The following is a 25329-nucleotide window of genomic DNA, read 5'->3' on the forward strand; positions in this document are numbered from 1 at the left end:
TGCACTTATATCCGTGCACCCAGTATACTGTTAAAGCTAATTTACATCTTCTGTTCTCCTCTTTCCGTTAGGCCTTTAGGAAATACAAAAAAGTTATTTAGTTAATAACTTACGACAAAGAATGCATTGAAAATTCATCCCATCGTTTAGAAACATTATGGTACGCTACATGGGAAAGTTCCTTAAACTGTGCCAGTACAATATCGGAAACTTAGAGCGGTACAGCATAGGCGTCATCATTTCTTCTTTGTTATCTTCCTACAAATGAACCACTATTAAGACAGGATCATCACTCAAAACAAAGATTATTTCATATATGTTCACACATAAATAAAATATTATTTTACCACGTCCCTTATAATGGTAATTTTCTTCGCTATGTACACAAAAGGTTAGGTAAAAACCTTAACAAAATCAACGGTATTTTCAGACGATCAAGTCCTCAACATAAGCAACTCATAGCTGAAAAATTGGCCCCAAGAGGCGTGTAACTGACGCTGGTCTCCCAATATTCATAGTAGCACAAGAAATTTGGAGACAGCACAATATAGGCAAATCTCCCCTGCATATTCCTACACATGCATACATACACGTATTTGTACACATGGTGAATCACCTAAAGCTTACACCGCAAATTTTACGGGAATAGGAAGTGCTGTTGAAGTCCGGTTTTCACAGAATGGATCGGTAGCCAGGGGCTCGCATCGTCAGCCGATAAACAGATTGCAATAGTATTCACAGTTAGAAAGTGTTTTTTGGATATATATATATACACTTTTACATGTAACAATTACTATTGACATTAACAAACTAAAGGTAGACTAAATTATAATGTCAGTGGTGTTTGTTGTAGGACTGTCGCTTACGAGATACCGTATTTTGAAAAGTTTCCTCACTGACACTTGCAAAATATCTGTGGTAGCACAAAGTAAAGAACAATTCCATACACTAGTTATGTGGATTCTGACCAGTAACGAAACGACTGACCACCACAGGTTGTATTCAAATCGACCATCGGCAGCGGGAATTCAAGTTTCCAGTCTAGTATGGAACGACAGGTACACAAGTGCTTGCATTTCAGCAGAGATGTCCAAGCAGGCTTTAGTAATAAATCGTTGCATAACATAAGGTGCAGTTGGTATGTTCTTGCAGAAAGAATCTTTCGACTTTCTTCACTGAAAAAAAGTCGACAGGCGTCAAATCCGGGGAGTGGGTCAGCCAAGGTATAGGACCTCTACGTCCAGCACAGCGAATTGGAAAAAAACTCGTGAAGACGTGCTGTACTACTTCGTCCACTATGGGCTGTACAGCCATCATGTTGGTAGACAAGGTTCTTCCTATTCTGCAGGGGAACCTCTTCTATAATCCGTGGAAGATGGTCTATTAGGAGGCTGTGATACTTGTGCACATTCAATGTCCTGCCTGTGATAAATAGGCTACTTGGTTCACCATCGCTACCCCCATGGACACTTACGTTCCATCTGACGAAGCCAACAGGGATTGTCGATAGATCAACAGTGCATATTTTGGCGGTTAACCTGGACGTGGTTGGTAAATATTGCTTCATCACTCAACAGGGTACACAGTCCATCTGCAATATCATGTAATTAATGCCCACGTACAAAAGTTAACATGATTCTCACAATCGTTTCCATGCAGCTCTTGATGGAGAGAGATGGGACAGAGATGGAAACTACGTCGGTAGAGAATGCACAGGACACTTGCCTGCTAATGCCACTTCCTCGCGTCATTGTCAGGTAGCTAACGTGCGGATCAACTGGAACAGCAGCAAGAACATTAATTTAGCCCTGTTTTGACATGACTTTTTTCTTTTCTGTTACGTTGTCTAGGTGTTACGCTACCACTTTCACGTAACTGGTTGAAGCGGTTGATAAATAAATGCCGAGATGGTTGACGTCTATTAGAATGTCTTGCCGCACACACGGTACAAGAACGAACTGCATTCTTCCTACACTCTCCACACACCATGAGCACGTAGACTTTTTCTGCATTGGTAAATCCCATCGTCCACTCACGAGCTACTGCTTCGGCTGTCACACACTAACTGACTAGCAAGCCGCAACGCAGTCAAGGAACACACAAACACACTGTAAGTAAACTTGACAATAACGTAACTAGCAACTATGCAGACTGAATGACATAGACAAGTATCGGCGTGAGGACTTTTCTAAATATGATATAGGAATTTCCATCTGTGTCATCTGTCACTACATCAGGCACTCGACGACCGTGATTTCGGACGTCCTATAGAATAAACAACTCGACCTCGAATGCTGCGACAAACACCACTGATATTCTTTTTACCCTACTTTTAGTTTGTTATTGTCAATAGGCCTTGTTCCATTAAAAATATATCTATGTGCAAAAATACACTTTGTAAGCATTATTACAATCTGTTTATCGGTTAACAATACGACCCCCTGACTGCCAGTCTATTCTGTGAAAACCACACATCCGTAGCACTTTTCATTCCCGCAGTTCTTGCGGTATACGTTTAACGTCAGTCGTGCTCTACACGCAGGGTGAGTCACGAAACGTGCAACACTTCTTTTATTTTGTTAACGGTTACAGAATCACCGCGTGGGATTAGCCGAGCGGTCTAGGGCGCTGCAGTCATGGACTGTGCGGCTGGTCCCGGCGGAGGTGTTAGTGTTTGTCCTTAGGATAATTTAGGTTAAGTAGTGTGTAATCTTAGGCACTGATGACCTTAGCAATTAAGTCCCATAAGATTTCACACACATCTGAACATTTTGGTTACAGATATCGAAACGCGGTTTTCGACAAATGTTAGAGCACCGAGGGACACGTTTTGTTTTGTTTGGTTAATGTTTCTGGCACTGATCTATGGAAGCAAGTATGTTTTTTTTTTAAATGGAACCATGTACTTTTTATAACTGCATTCGGTAACTCTTGCTAATACAGTTACAGTGATGTAGCGTTTGTTAACATTGACTTCGAAACTTGTCGTAAAAGAAATGTCACAGAATTTGAGAGCACAGTTGCGAAATGGGCATTAGCTGGTGCAGAAGCCGCCAACCAGAAACCCCGTGCAGTGCTGTGTCATAATATCAACACATTTGTCTGCAGGCCGTTCATTTCTCTTTCAACATTCGTTGTGTACAGACATGTACACCAATGAGAAGAATTTGAACACACTACTTTTATATGGTGAATGTAAAAGAAATGGCGTAAACACAGTACTGTGGTATAGATCTATCTATATGGATCGCCAGTGTCGGACACGACATGCAATTGCACGAATTCCTAAGACGCTAGTGCGGACAGACTGCTCGACAGCCAAAAGAGGAAAAGAAAGAAGACTGCGAATCACAGACAGCACAAAGAAACTGTTGTGGTTACGACGCTGATGAATTCTCACATTGGCCGGCCGCGATGACCGAGCGGTTCTAGGCGCTTCAGTGCGGAACTACGCTGCTGCTATGGTGGCAGGTTCGAATCCTGCCTCGGGCATTGATGTGTGTGATGTCCTTAGGTTAGTTAGGTTTACGTCGTTCTAAGTCTAGGGGGCTGATGACTTCAGATGTTAAGTCCCACAGTGCTTAGATCCATTTGAACCAATTAGCACGCTGGTACAAGACTCTGCCAAGGAACATGGAGCCAGAAAAACGAGAGTCATTCGCTTCCTGCATCGACAGAATTTCCATCTCTATCATCTGTCACTACATCAGGCACTCTACGACCGCGATTTCGGACGTCGATTTGCCCTTCAGAAAATTGAAAGACGACCCTACGTAGTTACAACGTGTGCTCTTTACTCATAAAGCAACATTTACTAACCAAGCTAATCTAAATTTGCATAAGATGTAATATCGGGCCGCCGAAAATCCACACTGGCCTCGTCAGGTGCAATATCAACGGCCGTTGAGCGTAAACATGCGGTGCGGCATCATAGGAAATTACACTGTGGGACCTTGCTGCATCTCAGGCGCTCTAAATGGACTTTCTGACGACCGTACTGCCCGTTCTTCTACAAGAGGTACTACTGCTTATTCGACAGGGTATATGTCTGGAACACGACGGTTGTCCAGCTCACTCGTCCCGTTTGGCAACGCAAACACAGAATGAGAAGTTTCCTGGATGTTGGATAGGACTCAATTCTGTTGTCAAATAAGTCGATAGCGTGTACTGCACATAGCTGGGAACACTCTCATTAAGCGATTACGTTCAGCATGAAATGACGTGTCGTTAAGAAGAATATTTATCTTGCGGTGTTCAAAAATGGTTCAAATGGCTCTGAGTACTATGGGACTTAACATATGTGGTCATCAGTCCCCTAAAACGTAGAACTACTTAATCCTTACTAACCTAACGACGTAACACACATCAATGCCCGAGGCGGGATTCGAACCTGCGACCGTAGCGGTCGCGCGGTTCCAGACTGAAACGCCTACAACATTTTGCTGTGTACATGTGGTCAAACAAGTATTTTTTATAACATACTTAGTTGAATGAGTGCAACTCATATGATATAATTTAGAGCAATGTAGGTAGCATGTAGTTCACCTTTAAGAAGCGCACAGCCACGTACGGAAATGGATAAGTCAAATCTTCCTTCTAATATTTAGAAATGTAATACAATAGTTGCTTTTGCAGCGTATAATACCCCTTTATACCTCTTAATTTTTTAAAGATGATCGGGTTCATTTCTCTGTTTCAGGTCACATAAATGTGGCAGGATACACAAAAGTGAAATAATCTTGAGTTTCTCCCGGCGTATTTGATAACAAAAATATCCACGGGTGTACTGCCGGTCTACAGTGTCCAACGGGCACAATATTGCGGCGATCATACATGTCGCCATCATCATGTCAACTGATGATCTGAGCTCCTGTGAACGTGCCGACACGGAGATCCGTACGCTATGGCTGCTCAGGGGGCGGCGGCGGCGTTTTAAATACCCTCCGCCCGCGGCGTGCTCACTCCGCCGTCCGCGCCACGCGCCACGGTCGCGCGGTGGAACAGATTGCGACGGCGTCTGAGATGACGTCGGTGCGATGGCTCTGTCTGCCGTGGTCGTCACAACTATACGTTTGCTCGATTTATTCTTGATTAACCCAGTCGCTGGTTCCAAAGCCTTGCTAAGATTATAGCCACAGTCACGGTTTATGAGGTCGTCATTGGTGCGAATTTCGATGGCCTCTCTGACAACGCTGTCCCAGTATCTCGACGTCTGTACCAGAATCCTCGTGCGTTCATACTCCATAGCGTGATTTTCCGACAAACAATGTTCAGCGACCGCCGACTAGCTCGGATACATCAGTCGAGTGTGCATCTGGTGTTCACGGCATCGATCCTCGACAGTACGCATCGTCTGACCAATATACGACTTGCCACATTGACACGGAATCTGGTACACGCCGGCCTTCCTCAAACCGAGGTCATCTTTGGCGCTCCCCATCAGTGCACGAGTTTTATTCGGAGGACAAAACACAGTTCCGACCCGGTGTTTCTTGAAAATGCGGGCGATTTTCCCAGAGAGTGCGCCTGTATATGGAATAAAGGCAGTGCCTACCTCCTCCCTCTGTGAAGGGTGGTGGCATCTGTCTGAAATTTTTAGGCATGTCTTGACTTCCACGTATTTCATTTTTAATGGAGAATACTACGAACAAACGGAGGGAGTCGCCATGGGTAGCCCACTCTCACCGGTGGTAGCGAATTTGTACATGGAGAACTTCGAGGAGGAAGCCCTGTCGTCATCCGAATGGAAACCTACTTGTTTTTTCCGTTCCGTAGACGACACGTTCGTCATCTGGCCACATGGTATGGATAACCTCCTTGACTTCATTACACATCTAAACTCCATACACCCCAACATCAAATTCACTATGCAGACAGAAACGGAGGGTAAATTACCTTTCCTTGACGTCTTGGTCAAGAGAAGGGCTGACGGCACCTTACGTCATGGGGTGTATCGGAAGACAACCCACACTGACCTGTATTTGCACGCAGACAGCTGCCACCACCCTTCACAGATGAATGGGGTACTTAAAACTCTAGTACACAGGGCGCGCACTATCTCTGACGCAGAGAGTGTACCCCAGGAATTGGAACATCTGAGAACCGTATTTCGGAAAAATGGGTATTCAGAGTGGCAGATTGAACGTGATCTCCGCCGAACCACTACATCACAACCTGCGGAGATGGATGAAATCACGACGGAGGAGGTAGGCACTGCGTTTATTCCATATACAGGCGCACTCTCGGGGAAAATCGCCCGCATTTTGAAGAAACACCGGGTCGGAACTGTGTTTTGTCCTCCAAATAAAACTCGTGCACTGGTGGGGAGTGCCAAAGATAACCTCGGTTTGCGGAAGGCCGGCTTGTACCAGATTCCGTGTCAATGTGGCAAGTCGTATATTGGTCAGACGATGCGTACCGTCGAGGATCGATGCCGTGAACACCAGAGGCACACTCGACTGATGTATCCGAGCTAGTCGGCGGTCGCTGAACATTGTTTGTCGGAAAATCACGCTATGGAGTATGAACGCACGAGGATTCTGGTACAGACGTCGAGTTACTGGGACAGCGTTGTCAGAGAGGCCATCGAAATTCGCACCAATGACGACCTCATAAACCGTGACTGTGGCTATAATCTTAGCAAGGCTTGGGAACCTGCGATTGGGTTAATCAAGAATAAATCGAGCAAACGTATAGTTGTGACGACCACGGCAGACAGAGCCATCACACCGACGTCATCTCAGACGCCGTCGCAATCTGTTCCACCGCGCGACCGTGGCGCGTGGCGCAGACGACGGAGTGAGAACGCCGCGGGCGGAGGGTATTTAAATCGCCGCCGCCGCGACCGAACACAGTTCCGCCTCAGCAGCCATAGCGTACGGATCTCCGTGTCGGCACGTTCACAGGAGCTCAGTCCGTCAGTTCACGTGACGATGGCGACATGTATGATCACCGAAATATTGTGCCCGTTGGACACTGTAGACCGGCAGTACACCCGTGGATATTTTGATTAAAAGTGACATAGTTATCCTAAGCTCTTTATGATACATAAGATTGTAGCCTATGTCGTACTTCCACGTACGACATTCGTAGGTGAATCTGCATTTAGGATTGTAAGTTGGTTCAAGGAGAAGTAAAGTTTTAATCTCGTAACGCCGACCTACCTTGCGTTAAACAACCACGCTGCCTGGTCCGAGACGCCTGCTTGGCAGGCGCAAATGACGCATTTAACATAAGCTATACCACTGTAATTGTCTCATCAAGACCTGTCGAATGCAGTTATAAAAGGACACAATGAGTTTAAAAAAAGAAAAAAACACCTACTTACTTCAATATCTCAGTTGAAACCGCCCCTAAAAACATTTACCAAACAAAAACACACGTTCTCCTCGGTGCTCTAACATTTACCGAAAACCACGTTTTAATACGTGCAGCCGTTCAGGAAAGAAAATGGATGTTACGCGTGATGTGACTCACCATGTATACATACACGACGTGATCAAAAGTATGCATGCATTTTTCAAACGTTTTTATGCATTGTGCTGCCACCTACTGCCTGGTACTCCATGCCAGCGACCTCAGTAGTCATCAGACATCGTGAGAGAGAAGAATGGGGCTCTTCGCGGAACTCACAGACTCCGAACGAGGTCAGGTGACTGTGTGCCACTTGTGCCCTACGTCTGTACACGAGATTTCTACTCTCCTAAACATCCCTAGGTCCACGGTTTCCGATGTGATAGTGAAGTGGAAAAGTGAAGAGACACTTACAGCACAAAAGCTTACAGGCCGACCTCGTCTGTTGACTGACAGAGACCGCCGACAGTTGAAGAGGGTCGTAATGTGTCATAGGCTGACATCTATCCAGACTGTCACACAGGAATTCCAAACAGCATCAGGATCCACGGCAAGTACTATGACAGTTAGGTGGGAGGGGGGAAAACTTGGATTTCATGGTCGAGCGGCTGCCTATAAGCCACACATCACGCTACTAAATGCTAAACGACGCCTTGCTTGGTGTAAGGAGCGTAAACATTAAACAGCTGAACAGTGTCAAAACGTTGTGTGGGGTGACGAATCACGGTACACAATGTGGCCATCCGATGGCAGGGTGTGGGTATAGCGTATGGCGGGTGAACTTCAACTGCAGCATGAGTAGGGTCAACACTAAAATTAGGAGGCGCTTGTGTTGTGGTGTGGTCGCGTTTTTCATGGAGGGGGCTGGCACCCCTTGTTGTTTTTCGAGGCACTGTAACAGCACAGGCCTACAATGATGTTTTAAGCACCCTCCTGCTTCCGACTGTTGTAGAGCTATTCTGGGATGGTAATTGCATCTTTCAAAGCGATCGAGCACCTGTTCATAATCCACGGCCTATGGCTTAGTGGTTACACGACAATGTTGTTGTTGTTGCGGTCTTCAGTCCAGAGATTGGTTGATGCAGCTCTCCATGCTACTTTATCCTGTGCAAGCTTCTTCACCGCCTAGTACCTACTGAACCTACATTCTTCTGAATCTGCTTATTGTATGCATCTCTTGGTCTCCCCCCATGATTTTTACCCTCCAAGCTGCCCTCCAATACTAAATGGGTGATCCCTTGATGCCTCAGAACGTGTCCTACCAACCGATCCCTTCTTCCAGACGAGTTGTGCAAAACATTTCTCTGCTCCCAAATTCTATTCAGTACCTCGTCAGTAGTTATGTGATCTACCCATCTAATCTTCAGCATTCTCCTGTAGCACCACATTTCGAAAGCTTCTATCACTTCTTGTCTAAAATACTTATCGTCCACGTTTCAGTTCCATACATGACTACACTCCATTCAAATACTTTCAGGAGCGACTTCCTTACACTTAAATCTATACTCGATATTAACAAATTCCTCTTCTTCAGAAACGCTTTCATTACCATTGCCAGTCAACATTTCATATCCTCTCTACTTCGAAAATAATCAGTTACTTTGTCTCTCCAAATAGCAAATCTCATTTACTACTTGAAGTCTCATTTCCTGATCTAATTCCCTCAACATCACCCGTTTTAATTCGACTACATTCCATTCTCTTCTTTTAGCGATTGTTGATGTTCATCATATATCCTGCTTTCATGACACTGTCCATTTCGGTCAACTGCTCTTCCAGGTCGTTTGCTGTCTCTCATAGAATTACAATGTCGTCGGCGAACCTAAAAGTTTTTATTTCTTCTCCGTGGATTTTAATTCCTACTCCGAATTTTTCTTTTGTTTCCTTCACTGCTTGCTCAACATACAGATTGAATAACACTGTGGATCGGCTAGAACCCTGTCTCACTTCCTTCCCAACCACTGCTTCCCTTTCATGCCCCCCGACTCTTATAACTGCCATCTGGTTTCTGTACAAATCGTAAAAAGCCTTTCGCTCCCTGTATTTTACCCTTGCCACCTTCAGAATTTGAAAGAGAATATTCCAGTCAACATTGTCAAAAGCTGTGTCTAAGTCGACAAATGCTAGAAAAGTAGATTTGCCTTTTCTTAATCTATGTTCTAAGAGAAGTCGTAGTGTCAGTATTGCCTCACGTGATCCAGCATTTCTACGGAATCCAAACTGATCTTCCCCGAGGTCTGCTTCTACCAGTTTTTCCATTCGTCTGTAAAGAATTCGTGTTAGTATTTTGCAGCTGTGACTTATTAAACTGATAGTTCAGTAATTCTGACATGTGTCAACACCAGCTTTCTTTGGGATAGGAATGAATTATTATATTCTTCTTGATGTCTGTGGGTATTTCGCCTGTCTAATACATCTTGCTCAACAGATGGTAGAGTTTTGTCAGGGCTGGCTCTCCCAAGGCTATCAGTAGTTGTAATGGAATGTGGTCTACTCGTGGGCACTTGTTTCGAATTAGGTCTCTCAGTGCTCTGTCAAATTCTTCACACAGTGTCACATCTCCCATTTCATTTTCATCTACATCCTCTTTCATTTCCATAATATTGTCCTCAAGTACAATCGCCCTTGTACAGACCTTCCATATACTCCTTCGACCTTTCTGGGTTCCCTTCTTTAGTTAAACTTGGGTTTCCATCTGAGCTCTTCATACTCATACAAGTGGTTCTCTGTTCTCCGAAGGTCTCTTTAATTTTCCTGTGGGCAGTATCTGTCTTACATCTACATCCTTACATTTGTCCTCTACCCATCCCTGGTTAGCCATTTTGCACTTCCTGTAGATCTCATTTTTGAGACGTTTGTATTCCATTTTGCCAGGTTCATTTACTGCATTTTTATATTTTCCCTTTTCATCATTTAAATTCAGTATATCTTTTGTTATCCAAGGATTTCTACTAGCCCTCGTCTTTGTACCAACTTGACTCTTTGCTGCCTTCACTATTTCATCTCTCAAAGCTACCCATTCTTCTTCTACTGTATTTCTTTCCCCCATTCTTGTCAGTCGTTCCCTAATGCTCTCCCTGAAACTCTGTGCATCCTCTGGTTCTATCAGTTTAACCTGGTCCCTTCTCCCTAAATTCCCACCTTTTTGCAGTTTCTTCAGTTTTAATCTACAGTATCATCCTTGTAATGGTCTGGCCTGCACAGAGTCCGGACCTGAGTGCTATAGAACACCTCTGGCATGTTTTGGAACGCCGACTTCGTGCCAGGCCTCACCGACCGACATCTTTACCTCTCCTCAGTGTAGCACTCCGTGAAGAATGAAGTGCCATTCCCCGAGAAACCTTGCACCACCTGAAAGAACTTATGCCTGGAAGAGTGAAAGCTGTCATGAAGGCTACGTGTGGGCCAACTAAATTACAGCATTGCCGATGGAGGGCGCCAAGAACTTGTAAGTCATTTTCAGCCACCTCTCCGGATACTTTTGATCACATAGTGTATGTGTTTGTGTGTGTGTGTGTTTTTCCACTGCCCGAGTAACCGAAAACTCGTTACTAAGTCTTTTCCGATTCCTCGTCCCGCGTAGGAAAGACAGTGAGTATACGAAAGTATAGCCGCGGACTGGCGGTATAGCCACTAGATAACCACCTGCACCCAATACAATGACATCCATTAGTAGTAAATATTTATTTGTGTATACATATATTTAAGCGTTTATATTTATACGCATATAGATATATATATTTAAGCATATATATATAGATATATATATATATATATATATATATACGTATGTATGTGTATAAACAAATAAATATTTACTACTAATCGATCAGTTATTGTATTGGTACATAATAACACCGTGCCAGCGGGTGGTTATGTAGTGGTAATACCGCCAGTCCACGGCTATACTTTCGTATACTCACTCTCTTTTCTACATGGGACTAGGAATCGAAAAGACTCAGTGACGAGTTTTCGGTTGCACGGGCAATGGCGGAGGCTCTCGTGTCAAATCTCCACGCACAAGTAGACAGCGAGTTCGGAGAAGACTTCATAGGACTGGCTCGCAAGTTAAAAGCGAGAATACAGAAGTCTCCGCAGAATCTACATGTACATCAGCAAGGATAAACGCAAGTCACCGTACGGTACGTGGAGGGTTCCCTGCACCACAATTGTCATTTACTTCCCTGTTTCATTCATAAATAGATCGAGCGAAGAATTACTATCTATATGCCTCCATATGAGCCCTGATTTCTCGTATCGCATCGTCGTAGTCCTTGGCGCCAGTAGAATCATTTGACAGTTGGTAGAGCACTTGCCCGTGAAAAGCAAAGGTCCTGAGTTCGAGTCTCGGCCCGGCACACAGTTTTAATCAGCCAGGAAGTTTCATACCAGCGCAGACTTCGCTGCAGAGTGAAAATCTCATTCTGATTTGACAGTCGGATTCAAATACCAGTTGTCTAAATTCTCAGTAGTGTTTATAGGAAAGAATGTCGGCTTCCCTCCAGGTCTTTCCAGTTGAGCTTCCGAAGCAGCCTCCGTTGCACTTATATATTGTTATAACCTACCGATAACAAATTTAGCGGCCCGCATTTGAATTGCTTCGATGTCTTCCTTCAGTTTATCGGATTCGGATCCCAAACTCCCGAGCAATACTCAAGAACAGATCTCAAATGGTTCAAATGGCTCTGAGCACTATGGGACTTAACTACTGTGGTCATCAGTCCCCTGGAACTTAGAACTACTTAAACCTAACTAACCTAAGGACATCACACACATCCATGCCCGAGGCAGGATTCGAACCTGCGACCGGAGCAGTCGCGCGGTTCCGGACTGCTCGCCTAGAACCGCTAGACCACCGCGGCCGGCGAACAGGTCTCACCAGCGTGTTATATGCTGTCATCTTTACAGTTGAACCACCCTTTCCTAAAATTCTCCTAATAAACAAGAAGTTGGCCATTCGCTTCACGTACCACAGTTCTCACATGCTCTTTTTGATATTTAAACGACTCCACTGTGTCAAGCAGGACACTTCTTATACTGTATTCGAACATTAATGAGTGTTCTTCCTGTTCGCTAACTTACATTAATCGATATTTAGAGCTAAATGCTATTCATCAAACATGCCGGAAATTTTGTCTACTTCGTCTTATGTCTTCCTACAGTAACTCAACTTCGACACTTTGAAGTAACCACAGTATCATCAGCAATAACCGCAGATATCTGTCCGCCCTCTCCGCCAAATTATTTATGCACATAGAGAACAGCAGCGGTCCTATCATACTTCGCCGGAGCACTCCTGAAGATATACGTCTCTGATGAACACTCACAGTCGAGGACAACAGACTGCGTTCTATTACTTCAGAAGTCTTCGAGCCACTCACACACCTGGGAGTCTATTACGCACCCTCGTACCTTCGTTAACAGCCTGCAGTTGGGCACCGTGTCAAACGCCTTCTGGAAATCTAGAAATATGACAGCTGCCTTTAGCCCTTATCTATAGTTCGCAGTATATCTGAACAGAAAAAGGAAAGTTGAATTTCGCACGAGCTATGCTTTCCAAAACCAAACAGATTAGTGAATCTTCTAATTGAGAATATGTTCAAGGAATCAGCAGAAAACCGAGGATCGGGATAATGTTCTGTAATTTAGAGAGTCCGTTGTTTTGCCCTTCTTGTATACTGGAGTTACATGCGCTTCTTTCCAGTCGTTTGGGACTTGGCGCAGGTGCTGGTGCCTATAACTTTCAACTCGGTCGTTCCTGGACTAGGGCCCCTTCCATCGAGTAGATGCATTTTCCCTTCTTCATCACCCATGAAGGTTTGCAACATCAGCACGGAATTTCCGTGTGTATTGTAGGTCGACGGAATGGACAAAGCCTTGAAAGGAGGATATAAGGTGAACATCAACAAACGCAAAAGTAGGATAATGGAATGTAATCGAATTAAATCAGCTGATGCTGAGGGACTTAGAGCTGAGGGAATTAGATTAGGAAATGGGGATCTTCGGTCGTCATATTGTGACTCAGGACGTAATCAGGGTTTATAGTAAATGCAGATTGACTTGAAAGTACTGGAAGTGCGATGCGTTCTCCTTAGGCACCACTGTAATTGTTTACTGTGTCGTCACAGCCTGTTATACAACAGTCAAGTGCAGTAATATCGTGGTTGAGTAATACTAAGCTACCATCTGTGAGAACGGAACCCTTTCCAATGGCAGCTTCCCTTTCTAACAGCCTCCAGGGGCAAGATAAATTTGATTTTCAGTGTCTCATATATATAGTGACTGAATTTAAAAATATCAAATGCTGGATAATCTACTTATTAAAAGGTATAATCTTATATGGGGGGGATCAAAACAGTAAGACAAGTATTACGGTTAAGATTGTGCATACGTCTTGAGGCAAATACCCAGATTATATCCACTCAGTGTTTGAGTGTAAGAATACCTACTGACTCGTAACAAGGTTTACACATAACTTCAAACTTTTAGGAAATTTTTTCTCGACTACACAATCCACAAAATGGCGAAAGTAAAAATGTTTATCACTAACTACATTTTCGAAGTTCATGCAGTAAAGCAGCAACATGAGGCATGCTTTTTTAATTTATTTCTTCTTTACTACTAAGTGTATTGGTAACATACTTCGCATGCAATGTTCACGGACAACACTGAATGTACCTTCAACATTGTATCATAGTTTGACACATGGTTTAGGAGATACGCCGTCATAATCATTGAGATACCTGAAAAACTATCTGTAACTTAAAATGGAACATAATATTCATATATTCATCCATTGTTTCATAATGAGAGCGCTTGGCGTCTTCCAACAAACTTTAGAGATAGCTTTTTTCGCTATACACATTGATACATTTGCAAAGTAATAATAAGTTGAAGATGTCTTATACATGATAGTTGGAAACTTCAGAGAGTTAGTGGTGGTGGAGGGGGGGGGGGGGAGTTATTGGTAAAGCCTAACGGGAAAACAGCGGGTTGTTGTCAATTCTGAGCATGGTTGAAAGTAAAAGCGAAAATAACAACCACGGACATCTTAAATATATATTTACCGGCCGTGGTGGCCGAGCGGTTCTAGGTGCTTCAGTCTGAAACCGTGCGACCCCTACGGTCGCAGGCTCGAATCCTGCCACAGGCATGGATGTGTGTGATGTTCTTAGGTTAGTTAGGTTTATGTAGTTCTAGGGGACTGATGACCTCAGATGTTAAGTCCCATAGTGCTCAGAGCCATCTGGACCATCTCAAACATATTGCAGAAAAACACGACATAACGTCAAGAACAATAAGTACTTGGCTGGTCTTATAAATAAATTATTTAACGACATGTTTTGTAGCCTAGAAGCCACATCAGGAGGTTTTGAACTTGAAAAAGCATTCCCTACAATTGTGATAGAATTATAGATACAATCAACAATGAGCAACAGGGCAAATGCCTTACATGGTGGATCATGATATTAAAACTGAAACTTGCATGGGACAAAAAATTCACTGTCAACGAATAAATGATGCAGTTAGCGGATGGCCAGCTAAGCGGACATATGGGTCCAATTTTCCTCAAGGGTGCCCAAAGCTTTTTTTAAAGAAACTTGTAATAACTGTCATCAAATATCCTTCCAAACTAGTGAGACGAGAGACCAACAATGGGCCACAACACTCAGTCAGAAGCTAGAAATAAGAAACACCTACAATGAATTCTGAACTGAACGGATGACAATTGGCCGAACATAACCAGTAAACCGTTAGATATAGGGCCACAATCCATCTCGAATGCTATAAATACAGCTGGCCACAATGCTTGGAGATACAGGCGGGAAAGTGCCCAGCTACAGAACTATTATCGAGAACAACACATGACCTGTGTAGCTCAGCTAAACAGCCCAATTGAAATATAGGAAGCCAGAACGCGATAGCCATACAGAAAGCCCAGTACCAATACTACGAGAGAAGGCCGAAAGTCTGTTCGAATATACAGAGCCAAATGCCGACATAGAACAGCACAAAGCGATACCAGTACAGAGAGCCAAATACCAACAGCAATACAAAAAGCAAGAGATCGTGGAAATGAATGAAACGCGATATCCAAAACGCATAAAACAGAGAAGTAGTTGGTTCACATCACTGTAACACATAAACTGATCCCTGGTCTCTCAAACAAAGTAGCACACGGAGCAAGAATTTTATAATCGAAAAGGAGATGTACTCATGAAAAATTCTATATTCACGTAAATTATAATCAGTGTTTAAGCCAATTACCTGCAAAATCAACGATTAAGCTCTCGCTGATTTGAGGTATAAGCTTGTTCAAGAAGTTGGAGCTATGGATTTAAGAAAAGTAAATAAATAAATTTCGTCTGCAACCACTGCCTGGTGAAAGTCTTTCAATTGGACGTCACTTCGGCGACTTTAGTGTCCTGAAAACCAATGGCGCCCGGTTACCCATCCAAGCACCAGCCAGGTTAATCTTTGCTTAGCTTAGGTGATCGGACGGGAACCGTTGTTACAACCCGGCAGTGAAGTTGATCGAAGATGTAGTAACGTGTCCACATCATCGAAATTCACGAAGTCCCGCATAAATCCAATACAATCTACAAACACTGCGTTACTGACACTACTAACTCTGCCAAGTAAATGAAACAAACTCACGTATGACGTCACCCTCCGCAACACCTATATGTCAGGGTTCGAAGGCGAAAGGTGGCATCGAAAGCTCAAGTCACTTCGGCCTGGCGGGCTGTGCTCAACTGCGCACAGCTGTCTCACGAGCGAGTTGGGCTCGCCTGTAATACATACGTGCCAGCCGTAAACGTGAAACATGGCCTTGGCGGGCTTTGTTTCGTGCATGACTCTGTTCATGAATCGTGCCTGAATTGCGAAACCAGTAAGGGCATTGCCCAGGAAATGCAAGATCGTGGATTTGAATCATAGTTCATTAACTCCATGCCAATTTGCTGTGCCTCGTTTCCCAGACAAATTGTTGCCTTGAAAGAGGAATTTGCTGCCGATACCACCAGAGTGCACAATGAGGAACAACCACAAGAGATCCTTTCTCATTGCTCAATTGTTATCAGCTGCCGGCCGGAGTGGCCGAGCGGTTCTAGGCGCTTCAGTTTAGAACCGCGCGACGGCTACGGTCGCAGATTCGAATCCTTCCTCGGGCATGGATGTATGTGATGTTCTTGGGTTAGTTAAGTTTAAGTAGTTATAAGTTCTAGGGGACTGATGACCTCAGCTGTTAAGTCCCATAGCGCTCAGAGCCATTTCAACTAATTTTGTTATCAGCCAATCCACTGATTTCGTTAAGAAAGTAACTTGATCCATAGTTAATCAACCACAGCTTTTGAGAATCGATTTGATCTCTAGCGTCGAGAAATTGTGGTTCTGATGCTGGTGCCGCCTTGTTCACAGGAAAGCGGTGCGGGCGGCGGTGGTGCTGCTGCCGCTGCTGGGGATCACCAACCTGGTCAACATGGCGGACGCCCCCCTGGACAGGGCCGCCTGGGAGTTCGCGCTCTGGTCCTACGCCACGCACTTCCTCGTCTCCTTCCAGGGCTTCTTCATAGCCTGCCTCTACTGCTTCCTCAACGGCGAGGTGCGTGTCCCACCCTGGTTCTCTTATGTAGTCTACTTGATGCACTTCGTTCTACAATCAAAATATACAGAATATACATTCCCTTATGCAGTTCCAACAGTAAGACGGTAAGACTTATAGTAACCAGTTAACATGTCAGATAAGATATCTGCGTGTGCCCTAACTTATTCAATGGATGTGTGTGATGTCCTTAGGTAAGTTAGGTCTAAGTAGTTCTAAAATCTAGGGGACTGGTGACCTCTGATGTTAAGTTCCATAGTGCTCAGAGCCGTTTGAACCATTTTTGAACGGAAACTAATTACCATACGAGTACTAAACTTGGTAGGTTTGATGTCCAGAGTATGGGGAGCATGATTTCCATCTGTCACAGCGCCACCGCCCAGTTCAAACTACGGCCACCAGGCGCCGTGATCAGTCATCGTGACTCATAGTGTCACGCAACTGACGAGTCGCAGTGCACTTGTGTCAACATGGGCTTGGACAAAAGTAGCAGGGTACTACTGGTGAAGCTCTATTATCAATCCGCGGCTCGTGGTCGTGCGGTAGCGTTCTCGCTTCCCACGCCCGGGGTCCCGGGTTCGAATCCCGGCGGGGTGTGGGATTTTCTCTGCCTCGTGATGACTGGGTGTTGTGTCCTTAGGTTAGTTAGGTTTAAGTAGTTCTAAGTTCTAGGGGAGTGATGACCATAGATGTTAAGTCCCATAGTGGTCAGAGCCATTTGAACCATTTTTCTATTATCAAAACAACAGTAATGCTACAGCTGAACTTCGAGTATATCGCTGGCTGAAAGGAGTACGGAAGGGTCCTCGTTTGCACCTGCTGTGAAGAGTATGATGAAGACGATCGAATCAGCTGGAGAACTGGACGCCGCTCTGGGAGGATGCTGATGTCTGGTGGCATCACAAGTGATTGATGAGATCGCTGTTGCTATGGCAGACAACGCAGCGTGGATTACCTGATCGTCAGGCAGTGCGTGCGCTATGTCACGACAGTTAAACATCCCGTGGTCCAGTATACAGAAGGTGCTTTGTATCTGTTGTGACTTGGCAAGACAGCCAAGCCACTACGAGGTGAAGCCGAAAGGCACTTGTTTAAGCTCACGCAGGATGGCATGAGGTCTGGAACAGGACAAGTAATGAAGACTAGCAATGATAATGGCGCCTTGCTAGGTCGTAGCAATTGACAATTGACGTAGCTGAAGGCTATGCTAACTATCGTCTCGGCAATTGAGAGCGTAATTGGTCAGTGAACCATCGCTAGCAAAGTCGGCTGTACAACTGGGGCGAGTGCTAGGACGTCTCTCTAGAGCTGCCGTGTGGCGGCGCTCGGTCTGCGATCACTGACAGTGGCGACACGCGGGTCCGACGTATACTAACGGACCGCGGCCGACTTAAAGGCTACCACCTAGGAAGTGTGGTGTCTGGCGGTGACACCACAGTATCATTCTGGAATAGTACCCTCACAAGATCCATATCGTATAGCAGCTTTCACCAAAGAACACACGACGTGTTGGCTTCACTCTCCACTTTTTCGCAAGGATTGGACGTGTGCTGGCCCTGGACGATCCAAAGGACAGACGAAGCTAATCTTACTATGATGGGTGAGGTGAACACACAGAATATCTGTGTGGGGATCTTCACCTCCAGTCATTGTGCATTGAGTTCCTCTGTATGGTGAAGGTGTTGCTATATGGTGTGGCTTCACGGTTACGATCATCATTGGCCGATTCTTTCCTGAAGAGCTTGGCGCTCAAACACATGCAATGAGACTGGCCTGCGTTAGTGCGATGTGCTTCGCCATCATGCCATACGAGTACCCGCCCTACAGGAAAGACACGCACTGATCTGGAAAGTTTTCATGCAAGATGGAACCCCACTGCACATCGCTCGTGAAGTTTACCTGCTTCTCAGAAAGACATTCGAAAACGTTCGAACTATAAGCCGATCGTTTCCAAGTGCTTGGTCGGCACGATCACCTGATCTGGCTCCCTATGGTTTCTGGCTGTAGGACTACACGAAGGGCAGCATTTACTAGGGGAACACGCACACGTGTGCTGATCTGAAGCACAGCATATCAAGAGAGGTAGTCAGCATGCCTAAGGACATGCTTCGTTCTGCTGTTCAGAACGAAATAGTGCAGTTTCTGACTCTTTTGGACGCCGATAGGCGCCATATTGAGCCCCTTTTGTAGCAAAAATGCTACCCGTATGTAATGGTATGATGTACCGTAACAGCACATTAATAGTGTTTCAACTGAATTTATTCTGCATTATTTCTCTTTTCCGCGTCCTTGACATTAATGCTGCTTAGTTTGGTACTCGTACAGTGGTTAGTTTGCGTGTTATAATGTGTTAAATAGGGAAAGTTTAATTATAGCCACCCTGTACATCAGAAGTATCCCCACAACTCTAAGTAATGCGAAGCTGACGAGTGGAGATCACAAGAGCTGGATCCGACAGTTGTTAAGTGTGGAAGCATTAACAACGGAATGGGTCGGGAAGCAGAGCTCAGTAAGTTCGAGTGTGGACTAATCATTGGACGGCACCTGGGTAACATATCTATCAGGAACAACTCAACTCTTGTAAGCCCACCCAAGTCGACTCTTGGTGATGTGTTTGTGAAGTCAAAACGCGAAAGAACAACCATAGTTAAACCGAGATAACGCAGATCCCATGTACTGATGGACAGGAACCGACGAGTATTACGGAAAATTGTCATAAAAACGCATGAAATAGGTTAAAGGAATGGCTCGTGAGTTCTGAAGTTGTATCATCAGTTCATCTAGCTCTGTCTGTGTAGGAAGGTCACGTGAATAGGATTCATTGGTCGGGCAGATCCCCATATGCCAAACATTTCTGTAGTCACTGTTAAGTGATACTATAGGTGGTGTGAAGAAGGGCGCCAATGAACAGTGAATGACGAGATGAGTGATCTGGAGAGATGAAACAGGGCGTAACCCGTGAAAATCCAACGGTAGGGATTGGGTTTGGCGAATGGCTGGAGAACGATATCTGCCATCATCCTTAGTGCAGACAGTGAAGTACGGAGTAGGTGGTGCGACACTAGTCAGGTGTTTTAGATGGTTAGGGTGTGGTCTCCCTATAGAGCTTAAGAGAACGCTATATGCAGAATAATATGAACACAGTTTACAGGGTTATACATTGCGCACATTAGAGGAATAATAATGCAATAAACAGGGAAAATTTAACTATAACCACCCAGTACATCAAAAGTATCTGCACACCTCTAAGTAATCCGAAACTGAAGAGTGGAGGTCACAAGAGCCTCATCCGACAGTTGTAAGTGTGGATGCATTAACAACGGAATGGGTCGGAAAGCAGAGCTCAGTGAGTTCGAGTGTGGACTAATCATTGGACTGCACCTGAGTAACAAATCTATGAGGAACACCTCATCTCTTCAAAGCCTGGCCGAGTCGACTCTTGGTGATGTGATTGTGAAGTCGAAACACGAAAGAGAAACCACAGTTAACCCGAGATAACGCAGATCCCATGTACGAGATGGTTAGGGCATGGTCTCCTTATAGCGCTTACGAGAACGCTAAATGCAGAATATTACGAACACATTTTACAGAGCTATACGTTGCGCACATTAGAGGAATGATTCGGACACGATGAATCTTTGTATCATCATGACAATGCACTCTGTCGTAAAGCAGCATCTCTTAGGTAATGGTTTTTGAACAATAATATGCCTCACTGAAAATGTCCCCAGTACATTTCAAGCTGTCATAAAAATTAAGGGTGGACACACTCCTCATTAATGTCCACTGATAGGTAAGTGGGTACCTTTTGAGAAGATAGTATGTATCCAACTTAGAATCGAGGACGTGATGTGTAAGAGCTACTCTGAGTTGAAGAATTTAGCAATGGAGAGGAACTTCTGGCAGGCTACATCTCAGAAGACCGATGAAACAAAACACTTATATCACACTGAGAAGCAATGGAGAACAATACGACCAGCAGTTATTCACATCCATCAACATAAAGCTATTATTACCTTACTGTTCGGTATCGATCTGTGTGTTACTGCCACCAGCCACCGTAACTTAAAGGAAATAATCCTTCTAGTGTATGTGTTCAAATGTGTGTGAATTCCTAAGGGACCAAACTGCTGTGGTCATCGGTCCCTATACTTACACACTACTTAAAATAACTTATGCTAACAACAATACACACACACCCATGCCCGAGGGAGGAAGCGAACCTCCGGCAGGACGGGCCGCGCAATCCGTGACATGGCGCCCTAGACCGCACGGCTACTCCGAGAGGCTCTGGTGTATAATACAGCCTAATCGTACGACCATGAAATCTTAAAAACTCATACCAAGTTTAAGGTCTTTATGGAAAAAGAAACTAAAAAAACCTAAACTTTGCTTAGATGGCACCTGCCTCCAAGAAACATCAAATTCTATTTTGGAACATTGCTTCCACTCGCTTTATTTGAATAAAATCATTGGTTAAAATTTCGGTACAGGTTTGGGAATAAGGTAAAAGAAAAAAAATACTCTTTCATGGTACCTGTGTCTAAGAAATACCAAACATAATGTTGGAACATTGCTTCCACTCCCTTGTATTTGAACATAGGCACAAGTTACATGTTCGGTACAGACTGTGATTTCGGAATACGACACAAACTTTTTGCTGGCTGGCAAATAATGAACAGTACTGTGACACCTTGAATCGTACAGCTATGACAACCAAGCGCCGTCCCGCCGGAGATTCGAGTCCTTCCTCGGCCATGGATGTGTGTGTTTTCCTTAGCGTAAGACAGTTTAAGTAGTGTCTAAGTCTAGCGACCGATGACCTAAGCAGCTTGCTCCCTTAGGAATTCGTGCACAATCTTGACAACACAGGGAGAGTCATACATAATCTAAAACCGCAGCCTAGGTCGGCAACAACAAGCAGCCAATTATAAACGTGAGGACTCAGTACTACACTGGCTTGCTGTCGCTGTGTGCTCAGCTTTACCCCACGCCGGACACCACAGGATCCCGCCACGTGACGTGGTGCAGTAGCTCGAGTATGCGGCCTGTTTCGGTGAGCTCGCTGCCTGCTGCGCGTATGTGTCGCCTCTGGTTGTGGGGGTGGGTAGATAGCGTTGCAATCTGTGTCGCTGGCTACAATATTTTAATTACGCGTCCTGAAATATCATACAAGAATGTATCCGAGATATCGATAAAAATTAACTAGTTTGTCGCACAACCCCAACATCTGTGGAAAATCCTCTGCACAGAGACCCAAATGACATCCTGTACATCAATGGAGATTCAGATTCTGCTGCGTGACAGGGAAGTATGGATACCGAAGGCATTTTACAAGAACCTAATATTGTCATCGCAGTTTTGAAGCACACAAGACGCAGTGATTAATGTCGATGATGTATTAGTTTCCCAAGAGAGACATCTGAGATCCATAGAAGTTGACTGAGCTATACTGCTGTAGCAGAAATACTGCAATAACATCATGTTCCGGGTGTGCACTTATATCCGCTATTTCCTGAAAAATACGTTTTTACTGTGCCATCGAATGCAACTGCAAGGTGCTAGTTAATTTTCCTACCGCATATACGATGCTGGTGCGACCTATTCTTGAGTACTGTTCGTGTGTTTGGAATCGGTACCAGGTCGAATTGAAGGAAGACATCGAAGCAATTGAGAGCCGAGCTGCTAGATTTGTTACTGGTAGATTCGAACGACACTTACGTGTTACGGAGATGCATCAGGAACTCAAATAGGAAGGCGAAATAGTTTTCGAGGAACGCTATTGAAAATTTTTAGAGAACTGGCAATTTCAGACTGATTGCCGATCGACTCTACTGCCACCGACATATATTCCCCGCAAGGGCCACGAAGATACGATTCGAGAAATGAGGGCTCATACGGAGACATATAGACAGTCGTTTCTCCCTACCTCTGTTTGTGGATGGAACAGGAAAGGAAATGACTAGTAATGGTTCAGGCTACCCTTCGCTACGCACCGTACGGTGGCTTGCGGAGTATCTAGGTAGATGTAAATATAGGCGTAGTAATACGAAATTGAAACTTATTTTAAGATATTCGGAATGTTATAAAGATGGCGGTGGTACTGATGTGTTGACTTGTTTATCCTCGTTTCGCGGGGCAAGTTCAAATGGTTCAAATGGCTCTGAGCACTATGGGACTTGAACCTAACTAACCTAAGGACATCACACACATCCATGCCCGAGGCAGGATTCGAACCTGCGACCGTAGCGGTCACGCGGTTCCAAACTGAAGTGCCTAGAACCGCTCGGCCACACGGGGCAAGACCAGACTGGTGAGCCTTACGTAACTATTTTGTCAGCACCAAAGCGAAGGTAGTTGACTGATTGGTGTCCGCCGATAAATGCTTCCTGTAATGAACTAAGGTGTCGCGTGACATTCCTTTGCCATGTAGAACCCGTTTCAACAAGGGAATGGTCACGGAAGCAATGAATTTAGTTTGACCTTGACATTTTTAATGTGTTTCATCAACATCATGGCACGTGAATCCATTGCTTTAACAGTTTTTGACTCTTTCATGTTATTCCACGACGAGTGAGGTCCCTAATTTCTAAGTCTGTTTGTTGTTTTGGTTTTGTGTTATTTATGTGACTTCCAATTTATTTAGTGAAGCCAGAAAAGAAGAACCGTAGCATCAGCCGACACGTATGTGTGTGCAGGGGCTATGTTGAAAGAGTTATAAAGTCTTCCCAATAGTCTCCACGACGAAACACAATTACAGGTAGCCTTGTCCACTGACTCAGATTTGGCCGCAACTGCCATAGAATTTAATGTACGTTCTGTTCTACCAATTACACTTCGATAATTGTCATATGAATGTTCTGACAACATACAGGCGCCGTTAGCGTGAAACAACCGTGAAATAAACTACGAGGAAAATTCGTCAACCGTGAGGAGTTCAATGGAAGATCGGTCGCACACTCAAATAGGTGAATCTCATCCTGCTACTTTGGCTGCTGTCTGTCTTAAGCTGTCTAATACTTGTAAACGTCATCCATCAGGTGCTTTTCACGTTTATAGGAACAATTTCACCAGCACTTAAGAGTAGGTGATACCTTTCGTTGTTTCATTCTTATAAACGGAATGACAGTATTTCTTAGGGATGATAAATTTGAGACTTCACTGTCAGCGTTCTGTGCTCCTTAGTCCCCATTCTGATCAAAACTGCTTGTCCTTTCAAGTTGTAAGAAACTGGAATGGAGCTTGCATTGCACTCTTTAACTTCGTTTATTTTCTTCATTGCTTTCCTGTTTATAGGTCATTGTACTGAAAGCATTATGGTGTTATTGCAAAACTTATTACAAAGAAAAAAATACAAGCATACAGGAAATAAAAAGTTTTAAATACTTTCTTTTTCATGATTGGTTAGTTACGTTTAGGGATATTACGCAAAAGAAAATCGGGATCTCTGCAACTCGTTAATATTCACGTCCCCGTACATGCTATACACTTTGAGTATAGTCTGCGATAAGAAAAAAAAGTACTCATTCAAAAAATTAAAAAATAATAAGACATATCGATTTAAAAAAATACTCTCAATAACTGGCTTGGTCTTGTAAGCGGACGGTAGTACAGTAACGGTTTAGGGCTTATTTTCTTCGCATTGCGTTATTCTACCATGATGTTAAATAAATTTAACGATTTTTTTAATTGTCAGGATAAAATGAAGACTTCAGAAAACTTGCACATTTCTTGAGCGTGTTTTTATCCAACTATCTCAGGTTTTATTTGATTAAATTATTTTTTTAAAGAAAGAGACAGCTGACATACTTTTACGTTTAAAAAAAAAATTGTTTCTACGACCTCCTCGACCCGAGGCTTCATTTTATCTGTTTATTTGTTCATTTTGCAATGATGCGCTTTACGGAGGTCAATATTGAACACTTATATTTGCAAGAAACAAGTACTATGATACGTCTCATTGATTTTCAGTGTCAGTAATTGGCATGTTACATTTATTTAATTTGGTATCAAAATAATTAACTATTTAAATATTAGAATTAGTGTAAAAGAAACCATCGAAAATTGTAACTTAAGTGTCAGTAACTAAGCAAAGCAGTTAATGTATTAAATGAAAAACATTTCTACAACTATACTAGATTATTAAAATGACAATAAACGTAAGAAAATTTAGATAAAAGTTAAATTTTTCCGGGGCTCCTTTGCTTCTAAGGCGAAAACTACTATGACTTTCATGGTTATCTCGTCAAGCTGCCCTAGTGGAAGTACAAAAAGAATGTTTTACTTGCTCCAGAAGCCGAGATATGAAAGATTAAGCGAGTGCAGTCCGTTTAGAATCAGATTTCAGAGTGAGCTCAAGCTCGTCCCCCCAC

The 25329-nt window shown here is 43.9% G+C and overlaps 1 protein-coding gene across 1 annotated transcript in view; it reads left to right on the forward strand.

Moving 5' to 3' along the window:
* LOC124776147 (PDF receptor-like) overlaps window positions 1-25329 on the forward strand; it is a 417916-nt gene that overhangs the window by 386792 nt on the left and 5795 nt on the right. Inside the window, exon 11 of the mRNA XM_047250984.1 lies at window positions 16774-16957. Coding sequence (XP_047106940.1) covers window positions 16774-16957 — 184 coding nt within the window. The remainder of the gene's footprint in view (window positions 1-16773; window positions 16958-25329) is intronic.

Source organism: Schistocerca piceifrons, chromosome 2, assembly GCF_021461385.2.
Source record: "Schistocerca piceifrons isolate TAMUIC-IGC-003096 chromosome 2, iqSchPice1.1, whole genome shotgun sequence".
Lineage (NCBI taxonomy): Eukaryota > Metazoa > Arthropoda > Insecta > Orthoptera > Acrididae > Schistocerca > Schistocerca piceifrons.